General features: G+C 44.5%; 1 protein-coding gene across 1 annotated transcript; it reads right to left on the bottom strand.

Annotated features, from left to right (window-relative positions):
- Positions 1 to 3,899: 3,899 nt before the first annotated feature.
- Positions 3,900 to 16,203, bottom strand: LOC119646384 (vam6/Vps39-like protein). The gene is made up of 10 exons (XM_038046828.1): positions 16,072 to 16,203; positions 12,113 to 12,390; positions 6,652 to 6,855; positions 6,316 to 6,589; positions 5,932 to 6,191; positions 5,474 to 5,869; positions 5,251 to 5,415; positions 4,831 to 5,186; positions 4,382 to 4,778; positions 3,900 to 4,303 (listed from the first exon to the last, which is right to left on the bottom strand). Exons 1-10 carry the CDS (start codon positions 16,139 to 16,141, stop codon positions 4,007 to 4,009), a joined length of 2,697 nt encoding a protein of 898 aa, XP_037902756.1. The 5' UTR covers positions 16,142 to 16,203; the 3' UTR covers positions 3,900 to 4,006.
- Between the last annotated feature and the right edge of the window lie 7,862 nt (positions 16,204 to 24,065).

A 24,065-nucleotide genomic window follows, 5' to 3' on the forward strand; every position in this document is an offset into this window, starting at 1 on the left:
CTTTGGACCCTCGGCTTTTCTTTGGAGTTGGGAGCTTTCTACAAGTATCCTCCATTCTTTCTCTGCTTCTCTTTACGCCCTCTACAACTTTTCACTTTGGATTTGTTTGAGCGCCTCGTTCCACCCTTTTGGTAGCAATAGGTCGCAATGGACACCGTAGAAGTTTGTAACTGCCCTGTACTTTCATTGGTAGCATTGATTCGTCGAAACTAACTCACCCATGGCCTTTTCGCAGGTGTCTTTAAGGTATCGAACAACCACCTTATTATAGCGATGAACATTATGCTTCCGCCCGACGAATTCGTAGAGGGTGTTCAGGGTATTACTCATCTCCTTCAGTCAGTTTTCCACCCTGAGTACTTTTGCTAGGACTGCGAGAGAATTGATCTCTCGTTGTTGGCATGCACCGCTTCTTCTTACCTTGGCCCGATACAACTTCTACCACAATCAATGCTTAGTCGACCATCCGTCTTCACGGGCCTGGGTAGCATTTCACCACTTCGCTTAAAGGGATCCAAGTTCGGTTTAACATGGCATGGTTGGCAGGGAAAAGTTTTTGATTGCTTCAACCTTGTCTGGGTCTGGCTTAATTCCGTCAGGGGTGATCATGTTTCCGAGAAATTTCACCTGCTTTTGTAGTAATTTTTTTGGGAGTAAGGTAGGCGAATGCGCTTACGCACACAGTGTTAAACTCCTGCAACAGTATGCTGTGGGATTATTAACTAAACACCTCCCTGTCATTAGAGAACTAGTTAGCAACGGTTTGACACATTACTTCGGGCTAGCGCACCCGCTCCCCTGGATTTGGGAGCTTTCAAGTCGCGGAATCCCTTTCACCAACAGGAGGGGAGGAAGGGAGTTGTTAGCTCAAGGAACCCCTTGCAATCCGGTCCCTCAGCCGGTCGAGTTCAATATTCTTCGCAATGAGAAGAGCCCGAACATAATGCACAACACGGCACTAGCTATCAGCGCTCTACAACATCTCTCTGAAAATGTTGTCTGGAGAGAGTTTCCCTGTGTCTGCATAAAGCTGCTGGCGATTTCTGACATCAAGCGTTATTGAGCACACTATCCGTCGAGATCGGCAGCTGTGTGCCTCGGTTCGATGAACTGCACCTACGACCTCCATAACAGCGTCTACTGTGGATTTCCCTGTTCTGAAGCCGAACTACCTGGGGGCTAAGTCCCCGGCAGCGCGGAACGCTTCAGCGAGTCTACTCCTGATGAGCTTCTCGAGTCCTTTCTCGGCTGTGTCAAGCATACACAGCCGATCGGTATGCAGACGGGAGCTCTGGTCTGCTTTTCCCTTACTGATCAACACGAGTCTGGCTACCTTCCAGCGACAAGGAGAAATCCCCTCCTTCAAGTACGCGTTTAATGCCCCAAGAAGCAAGTCTGTTCGTTGGCGGAAAACCAGTTTTTAAACTTCCGTTGGGATTCCAATAGGATTTGGCGTCGTCTTGTTTTTCATAATGAGAATCACTTCTTCGAGCTCGACGCGTTTCCGCGCTATTGACATCAACCCATACAATGTCTGGAGAATAATGCCCGTATAATGTGTTCCATCTGGTTGGTACCTAGTATGCAGGGCTGTGCCTTTATGGCGCATGGCTCTCCGTTGTGCGTGTAAACGTTGTGCCTAACGGCGGAGCTTATACTGCCTCCGTAAGTCGGCAATTTCTGCCGCCCACCAGTCCATAGAATGCTTGTCAAGACTGGGGTCCCTTCGGGGCATGGAAGCCTCACACGCTGTTATTATCAGGTCCATCACTGAATTTACGACGGTGTCAGCTGCAACGCTACCACCCCCCGACGCGCCCTTCAGCGCGGCTCTGCTTGTTCGAAGAGCTTCAACGAACTTCCGGATATTCACCCTCGTGACATTCCGTATACAGGAGAGCGTTGGGTTGGTGTACGCCGGCAAGTAACGTCAACCACTTCGAACGCGATGTACTGGTCATCACTTGCCGAGAAGTCTTTCAAGATTCACCACCCGTCCACTGATGATGCCAGAGATTCCTAGGCAAAAGTGATGTCAGGGATGCTACCTTCGCAGCCTGGGCGCCGAAACTTTGGCGTCGATCCGGTGTTTAAAACTACGAGCCCGATTCTCGCCGCCATTCCCAGAATCTGTTGCTCTCTAGAGTCCCGCTGAGCCATGCCCCATTCAAGGGCCCTAGCATTAAAAACATCGCCTACTAGGATTCGCCCCTCTGTGTTCGAAACGGCGTCCTCTAGAGCATCAAGCCGGTGCCGAAAGTCCGGCATCGTCTCATTTGGCGTCAGATAAACGTTAAAAAACGTTATCCCAAAACACTGAATTCAGACAAAGCCATTGCCTCGGCCTTGGCAAGAACACACACCAAGTCGAACGTCGTCACGAATCCAAATGGCAGTGGTACCCGATAAGTCGAGATGCCATGCAGCGGTTCCCTGTTTCCGTATTGCTCGCTGATTAGTACTAGATCAGCCTCTATCTCTGCAGCGAACTGCACTAGCAACTGATGAGCGGTTGCACTCCGGTGTATGTTAATTTGTAAAATGTGAATTGTGCCATTCGCGTCCTAGCCCTTTCCAGTTCGGCTCTAAAGATTGGACACCGTCCTGAATCCGCAGTGTTTGCGCGCCAGGCGCGCCATGACCCCTCTAGAAAAAGCAACCTTCGCTTTCATTGCGACTTCGTTTGGTGATGTACGTGGCTGCATCTCCGGCACGTTGTCCAAGATGCTGACCTGTGTTCATAGTCCAGAAACCTGTAGTACTTGATGAGGACTATCTGTATTCGTACCCTGCATACTACCCATCCAATTTTGATTTTCCCTCTTCTGAAGAGTTTCCTCGCATATTGCTCGTGGAGTTTTTGGCCTTGGCCATTTACTGAAGTGATACCTATCCGGGCATTGGTTACTTCTGGATATTCAAGCTTTCTGGCCTTTTCCACTTCGACCTTTTCTGTGAGGCAGTCAAGATCTCGGATTTTTAGAGAGCACATAGGCTCTAGGCTGGAAACTAGAGCCTTTCACTCCAATAACCCCTTGATCACTTCGCAGAACGTACTCTTACTAGTCGTTTTTGGGGCCAGTTCAACCAGGACTCCGCCACCCTTCGTTTTTCGTAAGGAAGACACCTCTGCTCCGTTGTCTTTGGGTTCCATCCTGGAGCGGATTTCACTAAGGACTTCCGCAGATGTCTTGCTTAGTGAGTGGAGCCGACGGTCTAGTACTTCTTCGTGTCTTTTCTGCTACTGGTTTTTGGTTTGTACCCTCCTTGTCTTTGGACAGACGGGACTCTGGCGGCGTAGTTGTTTCCTTTTATCTTTCTTCACTTTCTTTTTTTTGGGCCCTGGAAACTACTTTGATAGTCTCCTTTAGGCACGTCGTCCTCTTTCCGCTTTTTCCCCCAGTTCGTTTTGTAGTGGGCTATCTACGGTCCGTTTGGCGCTAGTAATGTGCTCAGTGGGAAGTGCTTATTTTCCAAACGTCTTCCGCTGCTTTCCACGTTAGCCTGTAGAAGGCGGTGCGGTCTAGTAGTTCCTCCAGTTCCATTAGCCCGTTTTTGATGTCTTTGCTGACGTTCCTCTGGAGGAACGTTGCCGACCGCATACCCTTCGCCACAACTGCGCATTTCCTGATGAGCGTTTCCTCTTCGGCTTTAACTAGGACGGTCGACTGCACTTCTACTCCGTTCGTGCCGGAATCCACCTGCTCCGAACTAGCGATTCTGAGTGGACTCTTTTTAGGAACAGGGGGGCATTACAGGGTCTTGGAGTTTCCGTCCCCGCACCGTCAGTCATGCCAATTGGTAAGGTTTCCTCTTTATTTGGGCGTCTTGGCATCACATTTCCATGCAAAATTCACCACAAATTCAGCAGATAAGCCATTGGGAAATAAATATGGACGTTTTCAATTTAAAAATTATGTATTTAGAATATACGTGGTAGATATCAATGGGAATATGCTTAATATAATGAGAATAAATCACATACATGGAACTTAATTAAATTATTTCAATTGTAAACTCCAACTGATTTCTTTTGACAGGAATAATGAACAATTTCGCCATCAGGATATCGTACGAAAGCACTTTGATTAGTGAAACGTTTTTTGCATACAGGACACACTGTGAAATCTGTAATGACAATACTTTTCGTTTCATAATGCATCCGTTGCTCCTGAATTTGTAAATCTTCTGCATAAAGTAATCCCTTTAAAATTTGATTTTGTCGTGTCCTCTCCAACTGATTGCAAAGGGCGGCTTCAAGGAAAGGTTTCAATCGATGGAGTGGAATGTCATCTGGGAGATGCTGAAATGCAGAAAATATTCGCGTAGATTTGTGGGTTTAATACTTTTAGATTTTGGTATGGATCTAAGTTAGTCTTACCGGCAACATTTTTGCTGGGGATATTTTCGATGCGTACTTATTGAGGATTTCGAAGATTGCTTCCATATTGACCTCAAGACAATTCGGATGTAGTTTTACGTCTGTATATGGTGGGGATGATGGAGGTCTCAGAAGGGTTATGAGCAAATTAGCAAAAATATCGGACTCTTTGGGGTACACTGATTCACAATAGTTCGTAGCTTTGTTAATATCACCCAAAATTTGCACGTAGATAGCAAGGACCTTTTCGTGCTTTTGAAGCTTCCCTAATATAATCGCCCGTTCTTCGAATAAACTATCGATGGGGAAGTCCTTTAAGACTGTTTCAGCAATGTACTTGTCAGATGAACGGAGCAACTCGAGGAGTTTCATTTGGGTTGTTTCCAACGTTTTCGAGCTGGAAAAGTTGGATACTGGGTTCGGAGGACTAAAAAAAATATGAATTTTACCTTTGAGGTGAAGCACTTCCATCAGCAACTGTCGCACGCAACTGTTGAACCTTGTCTTTATACTGAAGAATCAAAATGTTATGGAACATGGGCTTCTGTTCATTCCAAACGTTAATAATATGCTCCAAGTAGGGTATCACAAGGGGCTTGTGGTTTTTCAGCAGGAAATCTAAGACTTCCGCGCGGGGTAGCTGCTCCACTTCTTGGATGTCTTCTATAAAAATTTTCAAGCCATCATCAGGATGTTGTTTCAAAACCCAGTCAGAAAATTCAAAGATCAATTGCTTATGTTCGGAGCCCAAATGTTGTAGATATTCAATCGTGCGGTCGTGACCGTTCAAACTTGACCCTGGGACCTGAAGAAATTATGTTACTACCGAAAAAGCAAATTAAAAGATTTAAATTTTGGGGGCTACGTACGTTAGCTTGCGAACGCAATAATTCCAAAGCTCGCTTATGCTGCCCCTTGGTCTGGTAAAGGATAATCAATTCGCCGAACTTCAAGTGTTTTTTCAACGTTTTCTCGGATTCTTCCAAATGGCAATGGTTTAGACGAAGTAAGGGTGCAACTAGCGAATCATTTGTCTATAACACATCAAGAAAATTAAAGGAGAACTTTTCAATTCATTTACATCCGCTTTACCTGCAAATAACACTTCAGCAATGTTGTATCAATGATCGGCAGTAAAGGTTTGCTCTTACTATAAGTTTTCGAGTCTGATGGCTTTTTTAGGTCATTCTGCACATGATATCGAACCTCCGTCAAATAGTCGATCAGTGCAAGCAACCCGTTCTCTAAATCCTTATCTTCAAGCACAGGAAAATCACTGGACATGACCATTTGTTTAGGCGTTGTGTGACTATCTTGGGACAAAAGATCGGGAAACAATCGAATAACATCACAAGGATCCGTTTTAAGTTTCGCAAAAACCTTCATTGCATCGGCAAATTGTTTATTTTTGAATAGTTCAAAGGCAAAGAGAGTTTGAATTTGATGTATTTTCTCCTTTTTCTCTGATTCCGACTCATCAGATATGTTCTGAAATTGAAGCGAAAGTTCCATGCAAGTCTGCTTTTGAGGTTCAATTGATGAACACTTACCGTAATTTGCAAAGCTAATTGGAAATTCTTTTGTTGTAGGAGTTTCTGTCTCTGTTTTGAAAAATCGACCGACTGGATAAACCAAAGTTCAGAGAATGAAGCCGCGAATAGAGAGCCTCGTGCAGATTTCACGAGAAACTGAACTTTTGAGAGTTCTGGGAATGTTTGAATGAGCGTATCCTTCTCGTTGCTTAATATTCCTAGGCTGCGAACTTCCATTCCTGTCGGCACGATTCCGATGATATACGGGTCATCCCACACTGGAATTATAACAAACAGGAACCTATTTTTAATACTTTTTGAACGTCCGAGTTTTATAAGGATCCCTATTGCTGTTAAGTCCTACTGATATAGTTAACGGGGGCGAATTTATTTACTACGCACCTAAAACACTAACCGGCTGACTCCACGCTAATGGTTTCGGTAATTTTCTATCACTTTTCTCGACAAGCATAGCCATCTCATCCGCTGCAGATCCACCCTTGAAGTCGACGACGCCTTCATTTCGGCGTTTGCAAACCGTTGTTATATCAACTCCTATGAATAATTCATCCTTGATAACGCCAAATACTTCGCTGTTTATTAAACAAATGCAAGGATCAATAGTTCGTGATGATGAAGTTGGGAAAAGTTCTGCCTTTTTTGGATCTTGCGATATCTAATGAGCAAAGTTGGATTTATCAGGCATTGTCTAACATTTAGGGTATGTCTCTTACTTACATCGTATAAAACGTATTCTGTTTTGAAACCAACACAAATTACGTTTTGCGTCCAAGCTAAAGCTTTTGGGATGCCGTTGACGTCAATTGGTTCCTTGTATTGCAGAAGTTGATCATGTTTCCAATACCAAAATTGCAGTTTGCGTTTAATGGATACACACATTCGAATTAGAACAGCAGTTTCGCCGGTGAGGGTTGTAGATTCCTAGAGAGAGAAAAAATGGGAAATGAAGGTAAAAGGGAACAAAGTGTAAGTGCGTCTGTATTCGGTAACTCCGTTAAAGACGATTCCAGCCCGACTGCCTGCGGTGAGTGGAGCCTTGTCAATAGTAGATATCTCATTGGTTTTTATACCGCGTCCTGAGATAGTGACTCCCCATTGAGTTGGATATTAAGAATTCGCTCAAATTACTCTCTGGTTGCCATAAAAGGCGACTAAAATGGGTAGAAATTTGTTGGTAGGTAACCTACATATTTCGAAACTTCCTTTCTCACGAAACATTATTCCTGTCTTAGACAAGGACGGTCTTATCGATTACGACCCTTAGCAATCGTACGCTGACACGAAATGGTTTTTGGAAGGTGAGTACGCTCCTCAACAACGGGGTCGTGGGTCCCACAATGCTCGAAAGTTCTAGCGCTACCGGTTTGGACATTTTAGAATCAAGTGGGGGAAAGCCTTCATCTTCCTCTTGGGGTATTGCGCTATTGCACTCCGGCAAGTTTGGCGGTAATAACCGTGAATCCGAAGTGGCATCAATGCTTAAGGAAAGGACAAGGCCGAATAGCTGAGTGGTTAGAGCACAAAACTATCGTATGGAAGATCGGGGTTTAAATCTCACTGCTGGCTGTGGGATTTGTATCGTGGTTTGACGTCGGATACCAGTCGACTCAGCCATGAACAGCTCTTTAATTGAATGATGTTGCGTTTTTGCCCCCATAAGGCAGATGCTAGCCTTAGCACGTCCTTAACTTGTGATTTCTCTTTTATCAAAAGACCATAATGAAATTTGCTGTAGGAATTTTTGAATACAACTAGATATTTCATTGAGAACGAATCGTCGGTTGACATCAGTTCGCCAGGCTCTTCTGATATTTCTTCTGGTTCCAAAAAGCAAACGATGCGATTTATCGAGAATTTAGGGCTCGCAGATTTCTCTATCCAGCTTGATTTTTATGCCCAAGTCTTCCTCAAGCTGTTTCTTGACGTATATATACATTGCGCTGGAGTCGGAGTCCTCGGTCATGATAACATTTATTTTCGTTTCTTTCTCAGAAACAATCGGGCCGATGGCTGCTTTGTAAAGCGTTTCGCATGGATCACGAATTTCGCTTATTATAGTTTTCCGTGTCCGGATAGCTGAGTGGTTAGAGCGCAAGGCTGTCATACGGAAGGTCGCGGTTCAAATCTCACTGGTGGCAGTGGAATTTGTATCGTGATTTAACGTCGGATACCAGTCGACTCAGCTGTGAATGAGTACCTGAGTCAAATCAGGGTAATAATCTCGGGCGAGCGCAATGCTGACCACATTGCTTCCTATAGTGTACCGTTACGGTCGTGAATGAAGTGCTCTAACACACTTCAAGGCCCTGATCCAATATGGATTGTTGCCGCATTGTTGGAATCAGTAAACAAAGTTAGCCTTAACCAGAAAAGAGGGAGCATTTCTCTCCAACTGGTCCGGGTCGCCATCAATTGCAAAACAAATAACTAGTTCAGTTCCGACCGGCTTAGGCTAAAACTTTTATGAGATTTTTAAGTTGAGAAAAGAACACCCTTGAACAACTACGGTTATGCTGCTTCTAAGGGCAGAGGAGATGCAGCGTCTGATGGGTTGCCTCCGCCCTGGAAGAAACCGTAGTTCCTTGTGTTATTTCATCATGGTTTTCAACCGCAGAAAATCTTCCACATCTCGTAGATGAAACGAATAAAAGTGAAATTATCTCTGCCATCAACCCATTCAAGCGGAGTAAAGCCGGTGAACAAGACCGTCTTTGTGAAATTGTTCATCGCAAATTCTGCAGATTCTGCAGTGCTGCCATTGCTACTTATCCGAAGTCCACGGCGTAGTTCCCCTGGGTTGTGTCCTGACGCACAGATATTATTTCTTTTTTCTCTATGCTCTCTTTTCCGGAGGACTTAGAGGGGATCTTGGAAATAACCGCAAAAACATAGGGATTCGCGTAAGCCTAAAGAGTTAAATCAAAACGTGAAATAAAACCTGAAAAATGAAAATAACAACAAACGCGTGAAGCCGTAAATTTTCGGACCCGAGCGCCGCGTTCAGCTCATCAGCTGTCGCTCGATCAGCCGGTCCCGCTAAAACTGTCCTTGAACTTCGAAGTTCGAGAAATTTTTCCCTTGCCTCTATGAACCCAGGCCTGTGATTCCTTACCTAAGAAGCCCGGAACCATCGGAGTTGCCCAATAAAGAGACGCAATTTGCGGAGGAATTCGAGGTGGTAGAGTTATCTATTATCTTAGGCTTCATATGGGAATTACCACTTATAATTAAATTATTCTTAAAGAATTCCATTGTACCTAAAATTTTAATTAATGCCAATGATCTGTGTGATCTGCGATCTGATCTGCGTCCTCAAAATGCGTCACGCGCCATTTGGATTAAGTGGCGCCCTGCATCTGGCGTCCTTGGCAATCGATGCATCAATGAACGGTTAAAATCCAAAATATACCGTAGTATAATTCGCCCTATTACAACGAAGTATTATAGTTCCGAGTGAACACCGTATTACGGCAATGGAGATGGCGGTGGCATAACACGCTATGACCATGTTTGAAATGTCGTCGAGCGACATGGGGTTTCACCAATCGCGGAAAAATTGGGAGAGGCGTCCACGATGGTGTGGTCATGTTATAAGTGCGAAAGATAGGTAACCATGTCCAAAATGGTATTTGCATTAGATATGGAGTTACACCCTCCATGAAGAAGTTTTGAGAGACACAACCTCGATGCCATTGTCATGTAATCTGTATTAATGATGACAACTTGCTAGTAAAGAAGGCACGAATATTGGACATTTGCGAATCTTTCGACTCCATCCGGACCAAGCTTATAACTGAGTGAAATACCAAACCTGATCATGACGAGCTGACCCCGCCACCAAACGGGAAAAAGACTAAAGAAAGATAACAAGTCCAAGGTTGTCGACCTGACGTAATTCGTGGGTCATTTTTATGCACAGCCGTGGCTTTCGATATATTCGAGGGGCATTTTCGACGTTTTCTTTTCGTTTATTTCTAGCTTATTTCTTGTGCTGCATTATTTAGCTCGAGGAATATTTGTTTGGTGGCTGGGATTAAAAGTATGCGATGGCGGCTTTACGGTTTCTTACCAGGGCAGAGGCAAATCGTCAGACGCTGCTTCACCTCTGGCCTGGGATCAGCGTGACCATAGCGGCTCGCAGATGTTGAGTGCTCATTTATATAATTCGTAGAATACGACATGCCTACGAATTATATTGAGCGCAAATCCGCCTTATTGACCAGAGCTTGGCCAGAGCTGAAATATTCGTTTTGAGAATGATGGGGTCCTAAGTCGGCATCAACTTAATGCTGGACCGGACCAAATGGGGAGCAACTTACTCCCTCTTTCCTGGTCCACGGACCCCTCGCTTAGGGCATCTGCGACCCGCTACGGTCACGCTGCTCCCACGGCAGAGGTGAGGCAGTGTCTGACGATTTGCCTCTGCCCTGGTAAGAAACCGTAAAGCCACCATCGCTTGCTTTTTTGAAAAGTTTGGGTGCAAGCCCTAAGCGAGGGGTCCGTGGACCAGGAAAGAGGGAGTAAGTTGCTCCCCATTTAGTCCGGTCCAGCATTAAGTTGATGCGGACTTAGGACCCCATCATTCCATGGTCCAAAGTATTGCCCATCGCTAGCCACAACTTTCTTCCATCTTTTAGGCAATTCATAGATACCATCGTGCCAAAAATTGGCCGACTTAGCCGCTATCCACTCATCGAGCCATTTTTTGAGTTCGTCGTAATTGGAGAAGTGCTGGTCAGCCATGCTGCAGCGACCGGAACAAAGAATAATCAGAAGGAGCAATGTCTGGAGAGTACGGCGGGTGGGGTAGGACTTCCCATTTCAACGTTTCTAGATATGTTTTAACGGGCTGTGCAACATGTGGACGAGCATTGTCATGTTGCAAAATAACTTTATCATGCCTTTGCTGGTATCGCGGCCGTTTTTTCTTGAGTTCGCGGCTCAAACGCATCATTTGACGTCGGTAGAGTTTGCCCGTGACCGTTTCGTTCGGTTTTAGCAGCTCATAGTATACCACACCCAGCTGGTCCCACCATATACACAGCATGATCTTTTCACCATGAATATTCGCTTTGGCCGTCGATGATCAGGCATGGCCGGGGTATCCCCACGTTGCCCGACGCTTTGGATTATCGTAATGGATCTACTTTTCATCGCCAGTAACTATTCGATACAGAAAACTCTTCCTTTCTTGTCGTTGAAGCAGTTGTTCGCACGTGAAAAACCGGCGTTCGACGTCTCTTGGCTTCAGTTCATACGGAACCCAATTTCCAACCCTTCGCATCATTCCTATTGCTTTTAAACGGTGGCTTGCTGAGTAACTCCAAGTGTTTTTCCAAGTTCTTCTTGCGTTTGCGATGGATCTTGGTCGAGCAATGCCTCTAATTCTTCATCTTCAAAAATTGTTGGCCGTCCGGCGCGCTCTTCGTCTCCCAAGTCAAAATTGCCACTTTTAAACCGTCCAAACCACCTCTGACACGTTCGCTCAGATAGAGCATGGTCACTATAAACTTCCACCAAAATGCGATGACTTTCGGTTGCTTTTTTCTTCATATTGAAATAATGAAGTAGAACTCCCCGCAAAAACACATTATTTGGTACAAAATTGGCCATTTTCGTTGATGAAAAAAGTATTGTTGTTTACACTTTAATTATGATAAATAATTTATACTGACGTTTGTGCCTATTGACAGTAGCTTTCCGATGAATGTTTGGAAATGTGGATCAATGGAATAAAAAACAAGCTACGCCATCTATTGCGAAAACCGACAGAACTTATTTGTAGACCTTATAGCTTCCTGCGAAGAAGGGCCACACCGGAGAGGGGCACAAGATACGAACGCGCTTCAGCTCCCCAAAAGTTTCCAAGCGGCATATACTCCTCCGTCACTATTCTACAAGGGTGGGTTCCTAGCCCCTTTCTGCCACGGTATGACAAAACTGCTGCCATTTGTACTTTTTAACCAGTTGATTCATAAGTATCTGGCACGAACGTCGATTATGGGGAGATGTTGCCCACTCTGAATTGCCTCCCTCGTTCGATCGTTCCAGGGAATATTTTACTTCTTATATTTGCGATTTTGTGAATTTTAGTGTTGGCTTATTTTTAAAATGTGAAAATCAAAATTTAACAAAACGGAAAAAAAGAAATTTAATTTTTTCTTTTTAAAATACTTACATTTACATCCAAACAGAATAAACTGGCATTTTTTGTATTTTGTGCGCTATGAATCAGCGAGAAATTCGGTCTGGTTATGTCACTAACGTTGATCAATCCATCAGACAAACTGAATAGTAAATTGCTCTTTGGTACGACTTCAATTTGAACAATTGGTTTTTTACTGAAATTCTTATTGAACTTCATAAGACGTAGTTCGACTTTATTATCTGCGCCATTGTAGTCAATCGAATACATTAAAAGTTGTCCATTGCGGGTACCAAGGATCACATGATTATCTGCGAAAGATTTAGGGTAAATAAAGTTGATCTTATTGAGATAATAATTAATAGTAATGAGAACTGCGTCATGCTATTAACATATCATGCTGGTCCTAAGCTCAGCTAAAGGAGCGTTTGGGGTAATGTACTTTGTACTATTCTTAGTAAAACAAAAATAAAATGCTGAGACCAGGGAAGGAGATAAATAAAGCTTAGTTGGGGTAATTCCGCTATACTAAACCCCACCTGATCTCTCTGGGTGACAAGTCTGCACGCTAAATATTGGCACCCTGACTGCAAAAATCGAAGAGCTCGCAAAAGGCGCATTAATATCTGTGCTCTGCAAGTAACGCGGTGGGGTCTGCTGCCAAAAGCTGCGACTTATAACACGAACGCAGTAAAAATGGCTATAAAGTTTTCTATTTTGAAAGCCCACACACTCAATACGATGTTGGCATTGCCATCTCAGAGGGTTTCTGTGATGTAATTAAACAAGTCGAACGATTTGATGACCGGCAGATGAATAATAATAATAATCGTTGGCGCAACATTCCAATTGGATCGGGGCCTTGAAGTGTGTTAGAACATTTCATTCAAGACCGTAACGGTACACTGCAGGATTGCAGGACCCTATAGGACACTCGAGGTTATTGCCCTGACTGAGGTACTCATTCGACTGGTATCCGACGTCAAATCACGATAAAATTTCATTGCCGCTAGTGAGATTTGAATCGTAACCTTCCGTATAACAACCTTGTGCTCTAACCACTTAGCTATCCGGACAGGGCTGATGAAGCTCACCATTATATCGCTTTTTCACCGCGTACGTCGCACAGACAGGTCAACCCGATGATGCTGATGACTATATCATTGCCGGTGACCTTAATGGTCATTTGGGTGGAAAGACAGACGATAACAGGTGCCATGAGGGAAAGGGATTTGGAGCGTGCAATGAGGGTGGTGAGCGTATAATCGATTTTACGGATACCCACTAGCTTGTACTTATGAATGCATGGTTCATAAAACGATTGTCCCATCTTCCAACCTTTTATAGTGGGAATAGCAAAACGCAAATATAGGACTATATTCTCCTAAGACGCTGACATTTTACTACCGCCACTGATTCCAAAGCTGTTCTCTATGAGATCATCGCACCTCAACATCGACCGTTGATTGCAGTCCTGCGAATCAAGCCACCGATAAACCAGTGTGGGCAAAGCACTGGCCTGTCGCGTATTAAATGGTGGCGATTCCGTGAGAAGAAAGGAGAAATGATTGCACTTACGCGATTACCAACAACTACGAATTTGTAAGAATCGTAGAACTAATTTGAAGGCACGATCCACAAAGCGGCCTTTGCAATCCTCGGGGTCACCAAGCCAGGTAAGCGGTACGTCAACCAAGATACTTGGTTTGAAATGACGATGTTGAAATGAAAGTCCGTGAAAAGAAATGCCTCTATCACAAGTTTCTCGACGATAAAACGCTCGCCAATTGGCAAATTTATAAGAATGTCAAGCGATAAGGAAAGAAAGCTATCGCTGTCACCTGAGCGGTCCATTACAAAGATATTTATGATAAACTACACACTCGAGATGACAGGGGAGATCTATATTGACTTCCTAAAAGCCGACACGAACGGTTCGTTGCTTACCGATGGTCGAGCCGCGGTGGATAGATGGCGAGAGTATTTCGAGCAGGCTTCAAGTGACGAATTTGTTTATCCTCCACTTCCCCAATCATTGCCGGTATTTGAAGCAGTCCCAGTCAGCGCAACTGAAGTCGAGGAAGCAATAAAACGAATTAAATCGGGGAAAGTCACAGGACCTGACGGCATCGCACCTGAGCTCTGGGAAGCGAAGAGCTGGAACCCAACACTGTGGCTCAGTGAATTCTTTAATCGGATTATTTAAGAAGGTAGAACACCATCTGACTGGCAACAAAGTACCACAGTTTCAATATGGAAAAAGAAAGGTGGTGAAGCAGAATGTTCAAATTACCGTCCCATCCGGTTACTTTCCCATACCATGAAGATTTTTGAACACATTGTTGACAACTGTATTAGCGAAATCGTTGAAATAACCGTGAATCCAGCTGGATTTGTCAAGAACTGTGGAACTACCGATGCAATAGACGTTACGCGGTTACTCATGGAAGAATCGCCCTCTTTACATTGCATTTCTGGATCTGGAGAAAGCGTTTGACCGTGTGACACGCGAACTTATCTGGTATGCTCTACGACAACATTTAGTGCCAGAAGGACTCGTGCGCTGGGTGCAATTGCTCTATCACGATCCGAAAAGTAAAATTCGAAGTGTGTATTGTATTAAAATAGCTTCGTGTCTCTGTTGGTGTTCATAAAGGAAGCGCCCTCATAATTCCTCTTTGTTTTTATTATGGGCTTTGTCACACGCGACATTCCACGTTCAGCGCTGCTTTATGCAGATGATGTTTTCCTAGCATCTGATAGCAAAAATGATCTCGAGCAACTTGTTCAAAAATGGAATGATCGCCTCATGCAACACTGTCTCAGATTGAATTTAAACAAAACTGAATTTTTGACTACCGATCCCCATGAAACAGGCACAATCACTGTCACTGCCCGGAACTGAGCGACTTAAATATCTTGGGTCAATGCTATCAGCCAATGCGAACTGCATTCTGAAATTGCTTCACGCATTAACGCGAATGGGAGAAGTGGCGTTCCACAACTAGTGCTTCTTGTGATCGACGTCCCAAACCTAAAATTAACCGCAATGTCGTCCGTCCTCTCACTCTCTATAGTTCTGAGTGTTGGCCGGCTATAAAATAAAATGAACGGCGCCTTGCGGCAATGGAGACAAAGATGTTGCGTTGGACTAGTGGCGTGACACGTCTTGATTACATCCGCGATCGATCTGAGGTTGCACTGATCGTGGAAAATTTGCGAGGGGCGTCTTCGATGGTATGGTCGCGTAATTCGCGCCAACGAGAATTCACTTGCTAGGATTTATCTGAACATCGAAGTCGTTGGTAAGCGACTGAAAGGCTGCCCGAAACAACGGTGGTTTGATACGTTGGATGGGGATTTAAAAACCTGGCGATTGCTTCTAAATCAGGCATTTGATAGAGCTAAATGGCGAAATCGAACACGACGAGCTGACTCCGTTTGTGAACGGGACAAAGGCTGAAGAAAAACAAGATGCACGCTCTTTCGAGATGCGGTATACAGTTCTGAAATCATTGCGATCTGGGGCATCTAGCGCTTTCCTGACCAACGAAATAGCAAATTTTCTTTTGTCACGGCATACACTATGCTGACCAGCCTGAGACCCTTGGGTATTGTTCCAAGGAAAAAGCCCACTTCTCCTTTTTATTCGAGAGGTACACTCCTGCTTCAGGACTCTTGATTTTGAGCCATCGGTGTAGAAAACGTCGGTATATCCTCCCATGATAGTTTCTACCAAACATGTATGATGATCATCATGAATCAGAAGGTATTCCGGAAACTGTGCTGCTCTGTGCCTTCCATGACGGTTAGGTATGAACTTCAGGAAGTATAAAATTCCAAAAATTAACTCTGGCAAACGAAAAATTTGTACGAATTGCATGGAAATACGAATTATCGGAATACACAATGCCATGGTTCCACTGTATTAGGTCGCTCGAACTCTTCTTATCGCACTTCCTCCAGTAGGGAGATCTGCGGAATAAACTTACCAAATGCCGCAATTGATTCTATTTGGACAGACAGTTTTGAGGCGGAATGCACTGCATATGCCTCATGCATCCTCACAAGTTTTCTATGCAATTATAACAAAAACAAACCAGCTACCAACCAGAACTATTAGAGATGGTTTGACAGAAAACATCTGTCTTATTTGCCAGTCAGCTGATTACGAATCTCGGGATCAATTCACAATTGTGAGATTAGTCCCGTTTGGATTTTGTACCGATTGAAGTCAGTTTTCAAATTTTTGTAAAGTTTCGTTACGAGATATTAGATATATTTATGTAAAATATGTACACGCAAATGAGAAATTTGTGTTCGAAAAAGGAAGAAGGAAGGAGCCTCGGACTGGACTGATACCAGAACGACGAACTCGGCAACAAAAACGGATAACGATTTGCGCATTTCTGATGGAACGTGCGCTCCCTGTACAGAGATGAAGCTGACGAGCAGCTAGCCGATACTCTGTCCCAATATAAGGCTGATGTAACAGCATTGCAGGCGATGCGTTGGACCGAGATTAGTTTCCTGGAGAACAGTCACTACACCTTATATTATAGCGGTCATCTAGTAAACCACGTGCTCGGAGTAAGTTTCTTAGTCAGCCAAAAAATGAAACCTGCTGTTATCGGCTTTGAAAACATAAGCGAACGGCTATGCACTCTGCGCTTGCGAGACAAATTTAAAAACATAAGCCTCATGAACATTCACGCCCCTACAGAGGAGACTGTAGAGTTGGAGAGAGTTCTATGAGGCAGTTGAGCGGATCCTCGAAGCCTGTCCCAAGTATGATATCAAAATCATACTTGGGGATTTTAACAGGCAAGTCCGCACGGAGCCCGTATTCTGGCAATACGTTGGCCCATAGCTACATCAAAATACAAATGATAACGGACTGCGGATTATTCAATTAGCAGTGTCACACGAAATGGTTGTTGGAAGTACCTGCTTGCTACCAGCCGCGGTAGTTTTACCAAGAAGTCAGCAGGATGAAGCCTTATACACCTCGATGTTCATCCTGCCGAGACAAAGAGGGAAATCTGATTTCCGACAGAATGGGCATATTGGAGCGATGGGTTGAATACTCTGATGAACTACTGAATAACCAGAACATCGACGAGTTGGAGGTCCCGCCAACTGAAGACGACGGACAAATACTGCCACCACCAAGTATAGAGGAAACAGTCCGTGCAATTCATCGGCTTAAAAACCATAAGTCGCCAGGAGCCGATGGAATTACAGCCGAACTGGTTAAATATGGAGGCGACCAGTTACACCAAGTGGTTCATCAACTTGTGCTCAAGGTATGGGACAGCGAATCAATGCCTGACGATTGGCAAAGAGGCATTATCTGTCAAACTGTTGGAATATGAACAACAGTTGCACCATCTATTCATCGATTTAAAAGCCACCTATGATAGCATAGCCAGGGTAACACTGTACACGGCCATGAGAGAATTCGGTATCTCGACTAAACTTATAAGACTGACTAGGCTGACCTTGACCAATGTGCGAGGCAAGATAAAAGCAGCAGGATCACTCTCAAGACCATTCAACATCAACAACGGTCTACGACAAGGGGGTGCGCTATCATGCGTCCTCTTTAACCTGGCCCTCGAGAAATTGATCCGTGATGCTGAGGTGAATGCAAGAGGTATGATCCTCTTCAAGTCCACCCAACTACTGGCCTATGCTGACGATATCGACATCATGGGAAGAACCACCCGAGACGTACAAACTGCCTTCATCCAGATCGAGCAGGCGGTAATCGGCGCGAGATCTTGGGCTGCACATCAATGAAGGCAAGACAAAATAAATGGTGGCAACGTCAGCACCGAAAACGAACCAACCAACAACATCAAAACCGCACTGGCCAAACAGGAAGAATAAGGATAAGAGAATACAACTTTGAGACCGTTGATAATATTTCCTATCTAGGGTCGAAAATCACAACCGATAACAGCTACGATGATGAAATCCGCGCACGGTTGTTGTCAGCCAACTGAGCCTATTTCACCTTTCAAAAATTGTTCCGCTTGAAACGTCTCACCATAGGGTCAAAGCTCTAGGAATTGAGACATGGCGAGAGTGGTCGTTACCAATTATAAGACGAGAGCTGCTATACTATCCTTCATCATCTTTAACGGCGCAACAACCGGTATCCGGTTTAAGCCTGCCTTAATAAGGAACTCCAGAAATCCCGGTTTTGCGCCGAGGTCCACCAATTCGATATCCCTAAAAGCTGTCTGGTCTCCTGCCCTACGCCATCGCTCCATCTTAGGCAGCGTCTGCCTCGTCTTCTTTTTCTACCATAGATATTGCCCTTATAGACTTTGCGGGCTTGATCATCCTCATCCATACGGATTAAGTGACCCGCCTACCGTAACCTATTGAGCCGGATTTTATCTACAACCGGACGGTCATGGTATCGCTCATTGATTTCGTCATTGTGTAGGCTACGGTATCGTCCATCCTCATGTAGGGGGCCAAAAATTCTTCGGAGGATTCTTCTCTCGAACGCGGCCAAGAGTTAGAGTAGCAATTTTTCTTGCTAAGAACCCAAGTTTCCGACGAATACATGAGGACTGGCAAGATCGATGTCTTGTACAGTAAAGCTTTGACCTTATGGTGAGACGTTTCGAGTGGAACAGTTTTTGTAAGCTGAAATAGGGTCTGTTGGCTGACAACCACCGTGCGTGGGTTTCATTATCGTAACTGTTATCGGTTGTGATTTTTGACCCTAGATAGAAGAAATTATCAACGGTCTGAAAGCTGAAGCTCCTATTTTTATTCTTCCCGTTTAACCAATGCGGTTTGATGTTATTGGTTGGTTGGTTTTTGGTGCTGACGTTGCTACCATATACTTTGTCTTGCCTTTATTGATGTGCAGCGCAAGATCTCGCGCCGCCTGCTCGATCTGGATGAAGGCAGGTGGTTCTTCCCATGATGTCGATATCGTCAGCATAGGCCAGTAGTTGGGTGTACTTAAAGAGGATCGTACCTCTTGCATTTATCTCAGCATCACGGATCACTTTCTCGGGGGTCAGGTTAAAGAGGACGCATAATGGGGCATCCCCTTGTCGTAGACCGTTGTTGATATTAAATGGTCTTGAAAGTGATCCTGCTGCTTTTATCTGGCCTCGCACATTGGTCAATTTCGTCGAGATACCGAATTCTCTCATGGCCGTGTACAGTTTTACCCTGGCTATGCTATCATAGGCGACTTTAAAGTCGATGAAAAGGTGGTGCAATTGATGCCCATATTCCAACAGTTTTTCCATCGCTTGCCGCAGAGAAAATCTGATCTGTTGCTGATTTGCCTGGAGTGAAATCTCTTCGATATGGGCCAATGATCTGATGATCCGGCCTAGCAAGATAGCGGAGGATATCTTATAGATAGTACTCAGCAACGTGATACCTCTATAACTGCTGCACTGCGTGATATATTCCTTTTTATGTATGAGACAGATAATGCCTCTTTGCCAGTCGTCAGGCATTCATTCGCTGTGCCACACCTTCGCCTTCAGTTGGCGGGACCTCCAATTCGCCAATGTTTTGGTTATTCAGTAGTTCATCAAAGTACTCAACCCATCGCTCTAATATGCTCATTCTGTCGGAAATCAGATTTCCCTCTTTGTCTCGGCAGGATGAGCATCGAGGTGTGTAAGGTTTCATCCTGGTGACTTGTTGATAAAACTTGCGTGCCTGGTGCGGTTGCTCCCTGTATTTTTCTAGTTCACAGACCTGGTGGTTCTCCCAGACTGCCCGCTCTTTGAGAATGCAATATTACTCGGTATGCGGCATTCTTCGGTTCCGTAGCTAGCTTTACATTCATCGTCAAACCAGTCGTTCCGACTTTTTTTGCGGCTGGGGCCAAGTATCTTTGTGGCCATATCAATGATAACGTTTTTTAGGTGATTGTGGAGATCATTTGTTGATGCTTCATCTCCAGGATCTCTGTTGACTGCGATTATCGCGGCATCCATTTCGCCCTTATAGGTGTTGCGGAGGGCTGTGTTGTGAATGGCTTCAGTATTCACTCTCACCTGATTGTCAGAGGGGATTGTAGGTGATGTCGTAATTCGAGCTCGGAGCACCATGCCAACGAGATAGTAGTTGGAGTCTATATTGCCCCCCCCCCCTACATGTTCTGACATTCATCAAGGCTGAGAGATGGCGGCGTTCAATGAGCACGTGGTCAATTTGGTTGAAAGTGGTCCCGCCTGGAGAGGCCCTCGTATGTTTGTGGACCGCTTCCCGCGCAAACTAGGTGCTTCCAACAACCATTTCGTGCGATACTGCTTACTGAATAATCCGCAGTCCGTTATCATTGGTATCTCTATGTAAGCTTTGGGAGCCGATGTATCGCCTGAATACGGGCTCCCTCCCTACTTGACTGTTGAAATCTCCAAGCATGATTTTGATATTATACTTGGCATAGGCTTCGAGGGTCCACTCAACAGCCTCGCAGAAGGTATTCTTCTCCGACTCTGCAGTCTCCTCTGTAGGGGCGTGAATGTTCATGAGGCTTATGTTTTTAAATTTGTCTCGCAAGCGCAGAGTGTATAGCCGTTCGCTTATATTTTCAAAGCGGATAACTGCAGGTTTCATTTTTTGGCTGACTAAGATGATCACTATAATATATGATGTAGCGGCTCTTCTCTAGGAAACCGGTCCCTGTCCATCACATCTCTAGCAACACTGTAACATCAGCCTTATATTGGGACAGAGTATCGGCTAGCTGCTCAGTAGCAATCGGTCTGTACAGGGAGCGCACGTTCCATGAGAAAATGCGCAAATCGCTAATCCTTTGTCGTTGCCGGGTTCGTCGTTGTAAAATCCATCCTGTCCGAGACTCCTTTCGTGGCTTCGTAACATCGGTTTTCCGTGTAGGGTTGTCAGCCCTACCCAACCCCCAACCTGGAGGACCCCCCTTTTGTCCCGTTTTAAGGCGCGGGAAACTCACCGTCATCCCTCTCCGTCTGCAGTTTTTCATAAAGAAAGAACTGTCAGCGATCACCACGTGGAGGTGGAGATAGGGTTTGGTAGTAGAGCTGTTGGTGTTGATTCAGAAGGCGTTTCCCAGGTTTCATGCTCCATCATGGGTACCAATCCATGTTTCGCCCTAGGACCTATACTATCCTTTGACCGCCAAATACTATATACGTGATAAAAAGATGAAATTCAGACAAATACGAAAAATCTTCTATTTGCCTTTAATAAATCTTAATAAATGCGTTTGCTACAGGCCTTGTTAGTAGCTAAAAATCTGCACTTCTATTGTGGTATCTAAAGCACATTCTTGATAGCACGGAGGACAAATCCACAACATAAAAACATGCAACCATGGTATCCATTAATACCATCAACGCTGAGAGAATAGAAATTTTATGTGCCTAACTGGGTTGTAATTTTGATCTAATAAGGCGATATATCTCTTTAATTTGTGAGCCTTTCGGCTCTTTCCTCACTACATAGAAAGATGTATCTATAGCTGCAACTTAAACGGAAAATCGAGCTTCGGAAATCCATAAAATGTTAGCGTGCTCAAGAGCTATCGAAGAGTAACTGTCCATGGACATACGTACTTTGTGTCTAGTGAGCATGACCAAGAAACCAATTACAGTCTATTAGGAAGGATACAATATTGGTTTGCTTTCCTGGTCTTCCAGAGCACCATCATCTAATCCCGATAATTGAGGAAGGTTATGTTTGAAAGGATGGTCATACAAAAGACTCATAGGTTCTGTCCACGCAGAGTGAACGCTGAGTGCTGCATACCTTGCGCTCGAAAGCCATTCCAACTGAATTGTTCAATGTTAGATCGACATGATCTTAAATGAGAATCTAAATTGCATTGTATGGTTGGGAACCATGCGAGAAAAAGGTCTCTTTGTTTGTTGCATAAAATATGTTAGGAGCATATCATATTGCGGTCATGGTATTTTAACGAATTGAGTATCGAACATTAAGTAAACGTCTTGGGGTTGCATCGAACTAATTTGTGAGAATTACAAGTAATTATAATGAAGGACTTTGATTGAATCTAATACGAATCGCAGTAGCGGTTCCATAAATCTTGATGATAAGCGGGGAAGCAACATCAAAATCTGCTTGACCATTTGCTCTCAAGCCCCATATGGTCGAAGTTGCAGGTTTCGACAGCCTCTCTATTCATCCATTATAAATCACTGAGAAACACATTTTTAAGGTTTTGTGTAAACACAAAACCTTGTGTAAACACAAAACCTTATTAAAATCGGTTTACTGTCTGTCTGTCTGTCCGCCTATCTGTCTGTCTGTCCGTCACACGCATTTTTCTCGGAGACGGTTATAGTGATTGACACCAAATTTGCTAGAAAGGTGGGAACTGTGAACGCTCACGCATACAGTGAGTTACATCCTTTTACGTCGAATTTAAGGGGGGGTCCCCATACATGCAAAAGGGGGGTGAAAAAGTTTTTTTCATCAAATATAGTCATATTGGGTATCAAATTAAAGGTCTCCATTAGTACTTTTCAAAGCCGATCTTAGTTTTGACATTCGTTGGAAGGGTGGGGAGCGTGGGGGGTTGAAAGTGATCACTTCTTTAAGGGGGCCATTCTCAGAAACTACCAAACCGAAAAATCTGAAAAAAATCAGGAGGCTGCCACTATATGGTGCCTGGGCTCCGAAATACCTTCCATGCCGATATCTGTTTAAATAAAGTTAATAATAGTATATTACAACAATTTTTTGTAATTGGTTAGAAACCTTTTTTTTTTTTTGGGAGTAGGGTAGGTGAATGCGTTTACGCACAGAGTGTTAGACTCCCGCAACAGCACGCTGGCGGACTACCAACTAAACACCTCCCTGTCATCAGAGAACTAGCCTGGAACCGTTTGACACATTACTTCGGGCTAGCCCTCCCGCTCTCCCGGCTTTAGGAGCTTTCAAGTCAGGGAATTCCTTTCACCAACGGGAGGGGAGGGGAGGAAGGGAGCTGTTAGTTCAGGGAACTAGTAGTAGTTGGGGACGGGGATAAGGGTAAGAAAGGAGTGAAAGGTAAAGGGGAGATAGTAAGAAGAGGTGACAGAAAGAGGGTGAAGGTGAGAAAAGGGGGAGGGGGAGGGGTCTGTTATACCTGGTTCATGGTGGGTTTGGGCTTCACAAATTGTGAAAGGGGAATAGGCGCCTGTGTAGAGATTCTTCCTTCTTCATCGAACACGTCGCCGCGTTCCAGAAGATCAAGGATGAGTTGAGGGAACCTATTGTGTCTTAAGAAATTGTCTTCGGCGCAAATTATGCCCATCGCAGATTTAACTAAGGGGTTTGGGTGATCTCTGCACTTGCGGAGGAAATTGATTGCATGGTTAACGAGGAAAGCGTCAATGCGGGGAATTTCGCACTCGTTATATAGAGTGGAATTCGAAATGTATTTTGATCGATCATCATTACGGTAGATTTGGCTGGCATGCCGGAGAAATCGTCTTTCCTTGAGGCGCAGTCGCTCCATCTGCGCTGGGGAAGAGTCACACCAAAAAATGAAGCCGTATGAGATGATGGACCTTATGAGCTGTTTGTAGCACATAAGTTTTATTTTGGTTGGGGTTGGGCTCCTGTACAATAAAATTGGGCGCAGAGCGTAGAACGCCGAATTTACTTTGGCCAGGACCTTTGAGATGTGGGGAACGTTGGACAACCTTGAATTTATTACGTTATCGGTGTTTGGGATTGTGGAGCCATTAACCCGGAGAGATAGGTTTTTAAGCCTATGGAGTATGGGTTTGGTCAGTTGGAGGTGGCCTCGAAACACAATTGCCTGACACTTTTGGGGATTCAGCATTAGTTTCCATCTACTGAAATAGTGGAACAACTCGTATGAGTTGAGGCGGGATTCTCCCAGGAGGATGTTTTTGGTCGAGGAATAAATAATAAGGTCGTCTACGTATTGTAGGATCCGGATAGGTTGTGGGTGTGCTGGTGGTTTTGGGAGGTCCGCAGT

The sequence above is a fragment of the Hermetia illucens genome, chromosome 1 (assembly GCF_905115235.1).
Source record: "Hermetia illucens chromosome 1, iHerIll2.2.curated.20191125, whole genome shotgun sequence".
Lineage (NCBI taxonomy): Eukaryota > Metazoa > Arthropoda > Insecta > Diptera > Stratiomyidae > Hermetia > Hermetia illucens.

What these genes read in the sequence shown, in the direction of transcription:
- LOC119646384 (XM_038046828.1), bottom strand. Translation starts at nt 16,141, where the DNA reads ATGCATGAGGCATATGCAGTGCATTCCGCCTCAAAACTGTCTGTCCAA. An exon ending in AGAATCAATTGCGGCATTTG is followed by an intron (nt 12,391 to 16,071) that starts GTAAGTTTATTC and finishes AATCTTTCGCAG; the next exon opens with ATAATCATGTGATCCTTGGT. An exon ending in TGCTGAAGTGTTATTTGCAG is followed by an intron (nt 5,416 to 5,473) that starts GTAAAGCGGATG and finishes GATGTGTTATAG; the next exon opens with ACAAATGATTCGCTAGTTGC.